The 14,810-nt window shown below is 41.7% G+C and overlaps 1 protein-coding gene across 9 annotated transcripts in view; it reads left to right on the top strand.

The window, feature by feature from the left end:
* NFATC2 (nuclear factor of activated T cells 2) overlaps window positions 1-14,810 on the top strand; it is a 130,594-nt gene that overhangs the window by 102,790 nt on the left and 12,994 nt on the right. The window contains exon 10 of one of the 9 annotated variants that reach the window (XM_006018171.3): window positions 12,905-12,992. The exons of the other annotated variants lie outside the window; for them this stretch is intronic. Coding sequence (XP_006018233.1) covers window positions 12,905-12,948 — 44 coding nt within the window. The 3' untranslated portion in view covers window positions 12,949-12,992. The remainder of the gene's footprint in view (window positions 1-12,904; window positions 12,993-14,810) is intronic. 9 annotated transcript variants of the gene reach the window in all.

Raw genomic sequence — 14,810 nt, 5'->3', positions numbered from 1 at the left:
AGGAATGGTTACCCAAAACAAACCTCTCCTCTCAGTGCCTGCCCTGTGCACCGTATGCAGACCGAAACATTTCAAGAGGTTTTTCTTAAAGATGAAGGCTGCTTTCTGCTGAAAGGCCAATGCAGCAGTTATCCGGGGAGTCCCTGTCTGTGGCACCCAGACAAAAATGTTTTGGCAGGCCAGCGAGTGAGGAACTTAATTTGCTTGTCTTCAGAAAACAGTACGCGCCGTAGTGCCTGGATAGATCGAATTTGTTATGATAGCAAAACAAGTTCTATGGAAACCATTGTGAAGCCCTGGAGTGCGACTGCCCAGGAGAGTTGGGGAAAGCCGGTTTTGTTTGTTGTGTTTGGCATCGCTTTGCTCTGGATGAAGATGCTCTAATTTTGTGGGGGGGGACCCAAGAGAGCATTCCTTTTTTTCCATAAAAGCAAGCCTGCCAAGCTGGCATGACTGTCCTCTTCTTTCCAGCTGCTCCTTTCCAAACACACTGTGCCTCCTAAAGATAGTCTTTACAGTGGCCGAGGCTGGTGGAAAACATGAAGCTTGCACGGATTAGCACAGGAATTCATCTGGGCTGACAAACTGGGTTTCCCTCTATAAACAGCAGTAGTGTTTTCATCCTCTGGACTGCAACAGCAAACTTCACATCCCCTTTCTCCTCCTCCCCCCCTGATAGGCTTGCCTTGAGATCAGCTATGGTAAAAGACACACTACAAGGTCCTCCTTTTGGGAGATAGAAACCAGCATGAAATCAATGAGGCATTTTTAACTGTCCCTGTTCTCAGAGGGGTTTGCCACCCCCCGCCCCCCTCAGTCCATTAAATAAAATTTGGTGGCGGGTTAGTTTATTTTTATTTCCAGGTAAAAGAGAAATTTAAATAATCCTTTCATCACTGAGTTAGGGATCTTCTGAGCAGCCTGCACCCTAGATTTCTGTAATGACTTAATTTGTCTTCAATCAGGATGTGCTATGTAGCAGGAAGCAATCATTACAAGTCCTGTGAAAAAATTTTGGGGGGAAGCATTTTTACCTTGTTTCTTCCTATGGGTGGCAGAGGTGAGGTACAGGATGCTTGGCCGTTCTTTCCTCTGCCACTCACGCCCAAAACATGTTCATGGATTGCAGTAACCCATTCTCAAACAGTGCCATTTAAGTCCCTACTGATAGCAGGGGCTGAAAGCAAGTCCTTAAAAATGAAAACAGCCCTGTGTATTGCTTTTATAGAATAGGGGTTGGCTTCTGTAACCCTTTGCAGACCTGGCCCTGAACAGACAGTAGGATGTTAGCTAACTAGATGGGGTTTTGGTTGTAGCCGTGTTGGTCTAAGGACATAGGCAGGCAAGGTTCTTTGAGTAGATGTGATAACTTTTATTAGACCCACTGAGAGTCTCCCTTTGTCTGAAGAAGGGTACTTGTGCCCAAAAGCTTACAAGGAATTGTGTCCCAACTACTCTGTTGGTCTAATAAAAGATAGCACATCTAACCAAAGACCTTGCCTGGCTAAGTAGATGTACATCTTAACAATTTTATCCAACCTTCCTTATATGTTTCCTTTTTCCCTGCATCACAAAGCCTAGATGAGTCCACTATAAAACCCCCTTTTCCCTGTGAACATCTCCTTTACTTTCTACAACTCTGCCTCCCATCTGCCATAGTTGATATTTTGATGAAATTTTCCTGGCTTTTGAGGAATATAATCCTTAAGGCTTGCTTCACTACTGTACACATGGCACGCATACATGTACCAATAATGCAATCAAACCACCTGCCGTCACTGTTTGCATTAATATTTCAATTCAGGAAAAGGTTACTTGTGAATGCAATCATGGTCATTAGCTGTTCAAGAAAGAGACAAAATGCACTGCCAAAATTTGGCCTTGTGAGTTCAGCCATTAGGTGGGGGAATCATATGAGGAATGAAATCTTTAGTTTCTTGTCCTTTAATTTGCTTAGCTACCCAGAGGCAAGGATTTCTTAGGGTGCTGATATATTTCATTGGACCAATTATGTAGTTGGGATAAGATTAGAAAAAATGTCATGCATTCAAAAGCTTGTCTAGCCTTACCACAGCTACATAGTTGGTCCACTAAAAGATATCACCCTAAGAAATCCTTTCCTCTCACATAATTTCTGGACCATCATGGCTACAACCTCACTCTTACACTACCCTAACTACCCAAAATATATTTTCCATGGCCTGGGCCCTGGATGTCATTTGTGTCTGCAAGCACTGGTCTCTGTGCTATGCCACAGTGCCTTTCCCTTTCACAAGCATTCTGGTAGTGTCTGCAATGTCCATGCATGCAATGAAGCATTGGCCTTGCCAATAAAAGAAGCTAACATTTGGGGTTGCAATGTACCCTTCACCAAATCATTCAGTTTGTGTATCCCAGCTAAGTTTTATGATCAGGGGAGTGAGTGATGATCAGGGGAGTGAGCGAACACATCCTAGCTTGAGTCTCCCTTACCTAATTCTTTATCTTTTCTGAAAATTATACTTGAAAGCAGAGTGTCATCTCCCCAGCTGTTGATGGTCACCTATATCACTTAGAAATGGATGTCTGTCCATCCTCTAGGCTCCAGTGTTTGGTTTTGTTCACAGCCGAGAGTACGTTTTATTATCTGGTGCTGTTTATAAAGTCCAAAGCAAAGAGATTTATATCACTTTTCTTGGGAGATAATCCTTTGGCATAATGGATCCCTGGTATCATGGAGTTCTTTCCTGGTAGCCTCTACTTCTGACTTTGCACAGTTAACAAAGCTGGCCATAGTATTTGATTAAGAAATTATATTTAAAAATGAAAGACAGAGTAGCCTTTCCCCTAACTGCCTACTCAGGAAAGGCAAGGATGCTTTTATTCAGTATAATTTCTGTTTATCTGGTGACATACACGTTGTCTGAGTTTGTTTGCTATGAAAATCAAGCCCCTTTTCTATTTAAATTCTGTGGAGGGAGTCTGTGAGACAAAGGAGCTAGCCAGGATACAGGTTTTCACATGCTATTGCTTTAAGTGGGACCATTGCCTTGCCTAGGAATTTGCAGCTGGAGCATCAGTCATGCTGAACCCTTGAAGGAAAACAAAGCCCAGCAGATTTCCAAAATATCAACAGCTGGATGCAGATGACATTTTAAGACATAAAAAAAAAAAAATCATGATTTTCTCAAGTTACTCCCTGGCCCCTTTCTGATGCACCCCCGCACAGTGACAAACCAGATTGCAGTGCTAAGGACAGCGGATGGCACTACAAAAACAGCCTGGAGTGCATCACAATCTACCACTTACAGGTGGAGCAACACATCCAGCAAGAAAAGCTCATACTGGCACTTTGGATAGGAAAATAGTCTTCTTATTTAAAAGGAAATGGATAGAAACTGATAGCTCCAAAACCTGGTGTTGATGCCATGTGGAGCCTTCCATGTGTAGGTCATCAGTTCAGAACTGACTGCCCCTTCAGATGATCGTACACTTAGGGGGGAAAAACGTGATTGACATCATAGATTCCCAGGAAGCTGTTACCATATTTATGCATATCTAAGACCACTCTGAATTTAAGATGATCCCCCCAATAATTAGATTCTATACATGGGAAATGTATATATTTGTTATAATTTTCCATGTATAGAATCTAATTACTGAAGGGTCATCTTAAATTTGTCCCCATCTCTGTGCTTCCTCCCCCCTAGCCTCACACCAGTGCAATGGGGAAAGCAGTGGCAGGGGGCAGACAGCGGGGAGGTGGCTGGTGGGGCAGGCAACACCTCAGTACACTTGTGAATACGTGGTAGTTAGGAGGCCCTACCTCTACCAGTGGAAATAAAGCCTCTGGTAGCCTCTGGCTTTCTTACTGACAGGCCCAGGAGAGAGCCTGAATGTGGCCACAAGTTGAACTGTTGTCTCACTCTCGCAGCCAGGTAAATTGAAATTCCCGCCAGGTTACTGGTGAGGCAGAAGAGCTGCGCAGTGTGAGAAAAGCTTCCATTGTTTCTATCTCCTTTTTACATACTTAAACTCCATTTCAGCAATGCATTTAAGCACCTGCTTAAGTTATTCCTTATTCAAGCATGAGCTTAAGGGCCTGCTTATCCTGCAGTCAGTGGAAGTTAAATATGAGATGCATATAGGTGCTGAATGAGGAGAAAGTGTTTCAGGGGCTGGCAGTTTGGCATCTTCCCAGCAGCAAATGCCCTTCATTTTTATGTTTTTTAAATTTACCTTGCTGTCCTTCTTGAACACTCTGTCAAATACTGGGCATCTACCCTCTTTCTTGCTGCTGGACTTAACTAGTGCATGACAAGGCAGGTGATTCCAGCCCAGAGACTAGTTATCCCTGGGTACAAGTAGGTGCCAGGAACGCATGCAGCACTCTACCATTTCAGCCTGCTGACAGATACCTTGAGTGTGTGGTACAGTCCACAGCCGCGCTACTGTAATCTCATGAACATTCAGGGTGGGGTAGTGAGAATTTACAGCTGTCCCATTTTTAATGTGGATTTCCTCCCCATTGTAGCTGGCTCAGGGTGCTTTCCTTCTGCAGTTACCCCTGGGCAAAGCATGCTGACCGTTGTAGCTCAGTCCTAAACATCACAGCCGGTTCAAAACTTCTATTGTGAGCAACAGCTTACCACAGTGACAACTGTGCCATCGCGTCCCAGTGCTGATCCTTCATTGCAATGATGTCATACTGAGAACAGAAAGCAACGTTGCCTCAAAACCAATTAGTCAGGTCTGTGCACCTGTACTTGAAAGTACCACTCAACCCTTCACACTCCTACCTGTTGTCTAATAGCTCAGAAATTTCTGGAGTAGCATTTCCACGGGGTTTTTTTTATATGTTTCTTTGAAGCACAACAATGGATATAGTATTGGCCAAGTTATAAAAAATCATTCAGAACTTGAACCAGACAAGTGGTGAACACTCTCATCTCTCCCTAACCCACATTGTAAAAGGTATTTACGTGCCTATTGCCACTGATTTCACTAGGTCCACTAACTAACCTTAAAAAAGGCCCTCAATGCCTTGCAGAAGGCACTCAACTGTTTGCAGCATCATGCAAGTTACTACAACTACCTGTGCAAACAGAAATATTGCAAATAATCATATTTGTTGATGTAGTCCCTTGATTATGTGATAGTGTTGCATATTATATGGGCCAATCAGCTAATGCCTAATATTTTTTGGCAAAAAGCTGTCCTTATCTGTGCATTGGACGTATGTTTATAAAAGTCATGAGTACACGCAATCCCAAAGGGTCAGTCTTGTGGATTATACAAAAAGGCATGAACTTCTGTGACTTCAGAGTATCAGTTTATAAGACCAGAAAGAAGATTTCTTTATCAATGCAAAACCATTATTTATGGTGACTTATTCATTATATCAGTGGAAAAGTGTAAAGAGATTCAACATTATTAATATTTTGATGAAGTGAGTGTGTTTGTCCCTCTGGAATTGATCAAAGAGAAATTCAGGCTTGTGGGTCTGGAAAGGAGTCTGGCTGTCCTTCGGGGGCATGGTGCAAGGGTCTTTCCTGCCCAGACTGGGCGGGAGCTGGACTGGACCTGATGATCTCACGAGGTCCCTTCCAGCCCTAAACGTCTGTGAATCTGTGTAAAGGTGACCTTGGCATAGTCCCAGGTTTTGCTATGAACATGTTCTGACAGCTCTGTCTTCAGCTAGTTCCCCAAATTTAAGAGTCAAACAGTATTCCCTAGCTGAACCACACTCTGGCTAAGCAGTCTGCCAGTTGGCTTCGCATGCATTCTGTTGTCCAGTGAGATCATACTAGACATAAGCAAGTCTTAGCTTTACTTCAGAGAAGAGAGGGTGTTTTATCACTGCATGGTTCCAGCCCTGCAGTTGTTTAGCTGGCACTCACTCAGAAGGCATAGCAATGGACAAGCAACAACAAAAAACACCAAGGATACATCCACATGGCACAAGGCAGTGTCGACGAGCCATGCTCTAATAGATTCAATATGAGTTACAAAATGAAAGCGCGTGAGCTGCCATGTATGTTAGTGGACAGAGCTGTATGCTGTCATACAGCAGGCCAGGACTTGGGAACAATTAAAGATGTCCTGCCAGTTACTTGCAGCTTCATAACTTGTGCTCTTGAGGTTCTGTAACGACAACAGCTTTACTAGACCTGTCTCGCAGGTCACACACAGCACAGAGACTTTTTAGCTGAAAATCTGGACGGCCTCATTAAAATCTGGGATGGATTCTCTGGAATAGTCTTCTTTTTAGTGGTTCCAAAAATCTTGGCATGCAACATTGAGGAGATGTCTCCAGAGCATCAGAGCCCAGTTTTTACATAGTTGGGGGCCAATTGTTTTAAGTTACTGCTACTATTATTAGGTTGGGAATTGCCCAACCTCATAACTTTTAGGCCGGCCTGCCCGCTTGTTAGCAGAAAATGAAATGATCTAACATTGACTGCACACTAAAAAGCTTGGTGCGGTTTCTGGTAATTGGCATCCTTCCCCTCCCGCTCAGAACAAAAGTGTTATCACTGTCATAGATTCATACTGAAAGTTTTGGCTCTTTGGGCAATAGATTTGAGTTTTTCTTATAATCTCAGACTAATTGCTGATAAGACGTTTCTGCCCTTATTTAGACAAGATGCAAATACAGTTATGGAGTTGGTTTCCTGTAGTCTTTGTTTTTTCCTTCATAGTAGCAATGTTACTTTATGGGTTTACATTTAGTACATCCTTTGGACATCCTCCTTTCATCCCTGCATTTGGCATACATTATCATTTGTATCCCTGAGGCTTCTAGATACAGTGATCATGGACCAGGACCCCATTGTGTTTGGCGCTGCATAGACATAGAAGAAAAAAAAAGGCAGACAGTCCCTGACCCGAAGACCTTATAACCCAAAGCAAAAGGCAAGCCAAACGATGGAGACATTGTACATGGTAACATCATGACAATGTTCCAGTATGGAACATATGGAACTGCTTCCTAATGTTAATGGCACTCAAACACTGCAGCTTCTGGAGGTGTTGGGATTTGAACAGGAGCATTTACATATATGTAAGGGTTGAGATTCCCAAAGGATCCCAAGGGTCTTACGTTTCCAATGCCCACAAATTGTCAGTAGGAACTGGACACTCAGTCCCACAGACTCCTTTGAAAACTCCAGCCTTGCTGTGCACCTGCACACGCAGAACATATATGTGCCTTATTTGCACATGCTGCTACTGAGGCTGTGTGTGAAAACCGAGAGCTTGCTAGCAGAAGGCTCTCTGCATATCTTTTCTGGATACAAACTGGCAGAAATGTTTATATGTGACTGCACATCTTGTCTGTCACCATGGGACAGCTCCTTGCACTGTACTACCCTAAAGCCAGCATAACACTATTTCAAATGTGCCAGAGAATTTTAATTTGCCAGAGGGCCAATGAGAAACTCCACAGGCCTCCATGGGCTTATTTATGACATACAGGATGAATAGGCTGCAAGTAGTCCTCTGATGCCTGCATCAAAAAAGGGACTCTCTCAGTCATTTCTGCCTCTCATTTTAAAACACCTTATATGCATGACTCATATTGTTTCCTAACAAATAGGTTAAGTCTAGGACTGCAGTAAAACTGCAGAATGACAGGAGAAAAATCGTGGTTGCATCTATCTGCTTTTCCTGCCTATTGCTGCTATTTTAGAGGCATTGTGGTAACTACTGTGACTTGTCTTAGCATTTAATACAGGAGGTGTGAATTATCATAGGAACAAGTCATAGCTAAACTTCTTGTTTTTAATATATTGCATCTAAAACATCTTTGTTCATACTGAACCAGACAGCTTATCTCAGCAAATATTTAGCAAGTTTGAAGGGCTCTAAACATCCACTCAGACGAGCATGAATGTGAGACAGTACAGCATTACTCCAGTGATAGGTTGCATAAGTTTAAAAATAGGAGTAACATCTGTTATAGAAGTGACAAAGTGGAGACTCCTGCCTTGTACTTACATCCCTTCTTCAGCCTCAGTCTGGTTGATGAAACATTTCCATATTGGTTGAGCCAACCAATCTGGCTTAAGGAATATTCAGTATACAAGCTTTGACTTCACTTGGTCTCATCACGTTAACTAAAACTAAACACCAACTTAATCTCTTCTTAATAATTTACTAACTCTCAACCGGAGAGAGCCAGCTGCATGACTCAAACACATGTCCTCCCCTTACAATTTCAGCCAAAACTATCTGGCATCAAACTACTGCAGAAAGAAAGACACATCTAAATATATGCAAGCAGAAATAAAGTAAGTTAAAAAAAGACTTTGTTATGGAAAACTAGTACAGATCAAATCCACAATGTGCTGGAAGTCTACACCATGCCTTATTCCAACTAGTTGTCCATTTTCAAGGTATGCTTCTGGAGGTAACAGTTTAAACTTTCAATTCAATTTCCAGTGCCCTCATTCATACTTGTGTTAAGACTAATCACACAAGCACCTAACCAATAGATAAACAGGATATCTAAGCTCTTCATTCTTTGCATGAGGTCTAATTTATGAGGTCAATATAATCAATAACCTTTGCCCCTTATTTTATGAGGTCTGACAGTTTTGCCCTTACTCACTGAGTAGTTCCTTTACTCCACTGGCACATGAAATGGAAAACTGGTGATAATACTAGGTACCATAATAAGTTTCTTTGATCTAGTCAAGCTTAAGTACATGAAAAGTTGTGGACCACTCAGAAGAAGGGTGCTAGGAAAGACATTCAGAGTAACGTTCCTGGCGGGGTCAGCTTCCCCATCACGTACTGGCCGGAAGGCAGTTTCACTCCCCAAACCATAGTCTTCTGGATATCAGCGAGGTAGAGCCTCCAGATGAGTTCCAGAGGCCTCCAGCATTGATCTGTTAATGCCTAACAGTGTGCAGGAAAGAAGGGAAAGTACATGAAACCTTTGCCTGGCACACTTTCCTGATTACCAAGTGACGTAAATTCTTCCTCCAGTTCAACGTGTGGGCAGAGTCTGTGCCTATCTTAGAATCTCCTGATGAAAAACCAGTGATAAAATACTGCAATCCATCAAGCAAACAGGAAATCACACTTCTGAAACAAAAATGGCTGTGCCGTTACAAATCAACCTTCTCTTGCCATTCCATACAAAATGACCTAAGATGAGAAAGACAAGCGTGTGTGTGTTTTCTATAAATACTGCAGCACCTGCAGTATGGTTTGTGGAGAAGTATTCTAGCATCCTCAAAGCATTGATCTCGGTGGACTCAACTTACAAAGGGAAAAACTTTTAAACAACTAAAACCATCATAAATAACCCTTTACGATCTTTAGAACTGTTACATCTGGCTCATCTTCACATGACACTGATGCATTTCCCCCATCGGAGCCTTCACGGTTATATATAAGACTCCCTCCCCCCCACCTTTGCTGTTTGTACTCTGGAGATCAGTTCTCTTATTGTGGGACCTCAGTAAACTGACTTCGGGAACTAAGCAATCAGTTAACACCCAGTACTCTTCTTAACTGATTAACTGTGTGAACCTCCTCCGGCCACAAAGATGTAATGACTTTTTAACTAATCCCTTACAGATTTAGGTGTGACTCATTACTGATTTACAAGGCTATAACTATTAGTGGAATAGTGGAACAGGCTGAAGCGAAGCATGGCAATGGGGAAAGGGAATCGAAGAACTCTACGAACAGTGGTAGGAATGGAGTTGGGGGCAGACGGGGCTGGGGAGAAGGAGCAACACGGGTTTCAAATTGGCTACACTGTGCAAAAGTTCTCCGTTTTCCTTTCTTCGTAAGCGTTCCATTTTCTTTGGGCCTTTAAGAAGAAAATGCCTGCAGGAAACATGCATTTCTGCCCGGATGGTTTGCTGTTTATGGCAATATTATGTGCTTCTGAGTAACACATTTTGTCTGAGGGATTAACTTAAGTAAACAGAGGCATGCAGATTTTCAGGCTAAGTTTTCAAAAGCATTCTCTGATCTGGGTTTCTTTAATTTTTGAGTGCTCAGGTGTACATATGTAGCACTGAAGTACCGAGAGCTCATAATTTAGCTGAAGGTTATGGGAGTTGCTTGACATGTTTTAGGTGGACATATGCAGTGTTGTAATAACCTACATCTAACCTACTTGGATACCAAAGGCCCAGACAGAAGTGACAATTTTCACCCAATCTGGCTCCTGAATGTGCTCTACAACTGTGACCAAACACAAGTGCACAGCTGCAGAGCTCATTAAAAGGGCCTCATCCTGTGAAACTCTGCATCATTACTGCATGAGGGTTCAGATGAAAACAGAGCATATTCATTAATGTCTGTCTGCATGTGCTGAGGGCAAGGCTGGGCTGACAGCTCAGGTGGCACCTCGAGGTGGGGGGCTCCAATTCACGCACCCCACCCTCCAGCACAGGCTGAAAAACCCCAGACCAAACTGCCTCCATTCCCTTCCCCCACGCCCATCCTGAAGACAGAGCCGGGGCTGGGAGGGGGTAGGTATGGTTAGGAAGGAGTGACTGCAGACTCACAGCTGCTCCAACTCAGTCCCCCAGCCCCTGGGACCCAACAGCAAATGTCTGTTGGGTCCAGAGTAGCACTGTAATTCATAGCACTTCCTGCAAAGCGCTGAGAGTTACAATGGGGAGTTCACTTCCGTTTGCATTTCAAATGCCTATTTGCATCACTGTGCCTCAGTGACCACTTTGGAAAATGAAGCCTTGGTGACATGGGCCAGGTCATAAAACTTAGGAGGAAAGATAAGCTCCTTTATAATTATTTTATTTCAAAAGTAGCCTTAGATAATTAAGGCTACTTTTAAAATAAAAGAATAAGGCCTGGTCTCTTTTTTGGATGCAGACTAATTGTTCTAGGGTCATGCTTGGATTAGCAGGGTAATAACAGTCTGTGGCATAAGCAGATTCCTGATCCATCTTGAATTTTCTCTTGATGCTGGTGTTACATTGTGCATATAAGATATTTTGGTTTAGAAAAGAGCAGAGACATGCTTGATTTCCCCTCTCCCCCCTCCTTTTGTTACACTCACACCCAGCTTCCTGTTCAAGATTCTAGGTGAAGTAGTGTAATACTCAATTATTTCTCTCTCTGTCTCTGTCTCTATCTCTTTTCTTGCTCTGTGAGTTGCATCCTTGAACTACAATAACTAGAGGGTATTCATGGGCTAAGTGGAGTTCTGATATTGATTTTGGGCTTCAGTCAGAAGTGTAAAATCTGACTTAATTTAAATTCTCTTTTCCACTAGATCTAGATGATGGCATTAGATTCTTGGAATGATTTTGATGAATGGATGGGGAATGCATTTAAACTGTCAGACAGTGTATGAAATACCATTTATTTGGCTTAATTAAATGTAATTACCATTTGTTTGCCTTAATTAAATTTAATTAACAGGCTGGCTTGCCATGGGAGATATCATATGACAGTAAGGAAATACACAAGTGTTAGCAAGGTCCTAAGATGAATCCAAGCCCATTCATTCAAGTAAAGTGTAGAATTTTGTGACAGATTCATACATTAGGAGCACATCTACACATGATGCTATGTCACTGTAGTGATGTGCTACAGCAATGTAGCGTCCACAGCTGTCTAGATGTGACCAGAAACTACTTGGCCATAGTGATGCCGCTATGTAGCGTGCCACTATGGCATAATAGCTGCTAAAAATAACCGTGCGCCATGTGTAAAGCACAGTATGGGTGGTTACTGTGTTGTGCTTTAGTACTTCCAAAAGGAAGTACTAAAGCGCAGCACAATAACAACGTTGCCATAGGGCAACGTGTAGACACTCCCTAGGGTTATTAAATGAAGCATAAGCAGGAGTCTGGGGATCTCTTAGCATCTAGAATGCATCTTTCAGGGTTTTAGTTACAAAACTAAAAGAAAAAAACAAATTACAATTTGCTGGGACTTGTCTTCCTGTGTCTGATACTTCTAAGACTGCACCTTAGGGATGGAGTTGCTCTGCTGCTTGCTTATGCAAAGGCTAGTTTTCCGGGAGACAGGGCATAAAGTATGTCATGGATAGCAGATCCAAGTGCATAATACGTGGCTATGCTATGTTAGGGAGCCAAATAAAATATTTCCTTTCTATATATAGTCAGTAGAAGTCCAACAGCAAAGACATTTCTGAATTTTGGTTTTAAAATTATATTAGCCTGCAAGGGACATTTTTTATTCTTTAAATATTGTCATGATTTTTCAAAGCTCCATACGGTGTTTAGAGAGGAGCCAAGTGCTTTTGTGATGAATCTAAAGGAAATGTGGAGAGTGGTGACAGAAAAAAGTAAAGAAATGGAATTTAAAGTATTGACATTTTACAAGAAAAAAATGTTCCCCCTTTTGCAGTTCAAGCTGAGACTGTAACTTCTAGAATTTATTTTCCGATTTCTTTCCTGTTCTTCAGAAGTAATGCAAAGGCTAATTTACATAGCCACTGTGGCTAGTTCCGTGGGGAAAAGAGACTGACTTCTGATCTGGCATAAATGTATCATGTCTTCCTGGGCCATTAGGATGATAATTACATGGAATTCTGTAAAAGGCAGTGACTAGTCTTTGACCTGATTTGCAAGACACATGAACTCCTGTGCCTCTGAAAACTCAGATCAAATTATCAGCACTTCTGCACAGTTTGTGATAAAAGATTAAGAAGTTAAGAAGTTTGAATATTACTTTTTAGATCATATCAGTTAGGAAAAGCGGAAAAAAGTAAAATAAAGTGCTGGATCTGAGCAAATAAAAAGGTCAGCGGTTAAGTTCTGCCTTATGTACTGTGTATGCTGAAATGTCCATTGAATAAACTGAGACACAAAATACAAGAGTAGCCAATAACTGTAACATTTGCCCTTGTAGTAGAGGTCGAATGTTACTTTTTTTTCTCAAAAATGGTTTTGCAAATCTTTTTCAGAGCTGATAGATACACACCTTAGCTGGATACAAAACATTATATGAAACAGAATGACTGTGATCTTTGATCCAAGCAATCAAAATAAAAGGTAATTAGTATTTTTCTGCCTTTTCTCCAGCTGTGTGTTTTCTTAACCTTTATTTATTTTTTTAATTAAAAAAATTTTTTGAAAGATCATACCACTTTTTATTTGGCTTAAAGGCTTTTAAATCTTTTTTATTATCATTATTCCTTTTACTTCCATTTTATATATCTATATCTTGTAGATATGTCTGAAATATCTGGGGCTCGGTGGGCAGGGAAGCAGCTTTGGTTGTGCATGCTGTGTTAAAGAATATTGACATGTGCATTTGGTAGTTATCTTAGGTCATTAGAGCCTCGAGTTTGCCTGTTTATTCAAGCATGTTTTCTCAGCAGATGCACTGCTTCAGGAGTGCAGAGCAAAATTTACTTTCCCACTCCTTGCTGCAGGGCCCTTATTTCCCTGATGCATATATATGTCACATCTTCAGATGCAAAACTCCTTTTCGCATCCATGGAACAACAATGGCTGTGCAGGATTTCTAATTGGCAGAACAGTGCAGATGGGAGAATTTACTCGGTACTACAGATTTAGCGTCTCTAACAAGAATTATAAGTGAGATCCTGCAGCCTTTTAGTCTGGCAGGACTCCCATTAGACCAGAGATTAGTAGTGTGTGCACACTGACTTCACTAAACTTACTCCTTATTTACAAGCACCTGACTCAATGCCAGCTAAAGCTAAGAGGAATCCTTCCCTTGATTTCACTAGATAAAGCTCTAAATGAGGAGAGTCACATCACGTCCAAATTTGGCCTCTTTATGAGCATGGTTTGAGCAAGAGCTGCAAAATTAGACCCATTTGTGTAATTCTCAGTTTTCATTTACTGACTCTAGCATTTAAATTTGTTAATCAAGGAGGACACAGTGTAGAGACTTAATTTATAGTCATTTAGGAATTATGGCTTTGTCATGTGCATAGACTCAAGATTTTTCATCCTCGGCCTGAAAGTGAGCCAGAGTAATACTTTTACTTTTGCCAGTTACCATATTCCTAGTAAAAATGCTATCAGATAGCCTTTAAAAACAGCAATTGGCAGCCACTATTTTTAACTAGCTAGGCTAAACTATATACACAAGAACTGCAGTTCCCACTGACTTCCCTATTGCTATGGGTTAGGCAATGTGTCTTCCATCATTAAACCCTTATTTTTCCCTGGGATTTATGTACTCATCCATAGAGAGCTGTTGTTCGTATAGAAGCTGGGCTGATGAGAGTTTTGCAAGTCAGAGGTGTTGCAAATGTCCAGGAGCATTGTTTTGGCTGGTCTTGCAGATAGTTGCTTTTCCAGAAACTTACACACAAGCTTTTAGTACCGATTTAAAAAGAGAACATTTAAACAGGAGAACATTCAGTTCTGGAGACTTTTTCTCACGTGGCAGCAGATCCTCTTGCTGGTGTAATTTGTCTTAGCTCCAGTGATTTCTGTAGAGCTACAACAATTTGAACCAGCTGAGTCTCTGATCCCTCCTGTATAAAACAGACTTGGGCTTCTTAAAGCACCATACACACCTCAAAAAAGATTTGTTTTTAATCATTACTAATGACCATGAATTGTGTCCCATACAGATTTGGGCTCTGTTAAGGTCAAACAAATAGTGAATTCATCTTCCTCAGCACCCCTGCAGGGAAGGTGAAAATGATCAACCCCACTGGGCAGATCAGTAACTAAGTAAGACGAGGTTATGCAGCCTGCCCAAGGTCACACAGAAAGACTATGACAGTGCCCATGATAAACTCCAGATACCAGAGATTTGGGCAAATACGCTAAATACCAGCCCTTCCTATAGGTTATGGATCCATGATTTCCAGATCTGCACAATGA

This window comes from Alligator sinensis, unplaced genomic scaffold (assembly GCF_000455745.1).
Source record: "Alligator sinensis unplaced genomic scaffold, ASM45574v1 scaffold115_1, whole genome shotgun sequence".
NCBI classification, from domain to species: domain Eukaryota; kingdom Metazoa; phylum Chordata; order Crocodylia; family Alligatoridae; genus Alligator; species Alligator sinensis.
The sequence above is the reverse complement of the archived record's forward strand: the minus strand, read 5'-3'. Positions and strand labels throughout refer to the sequence as shown.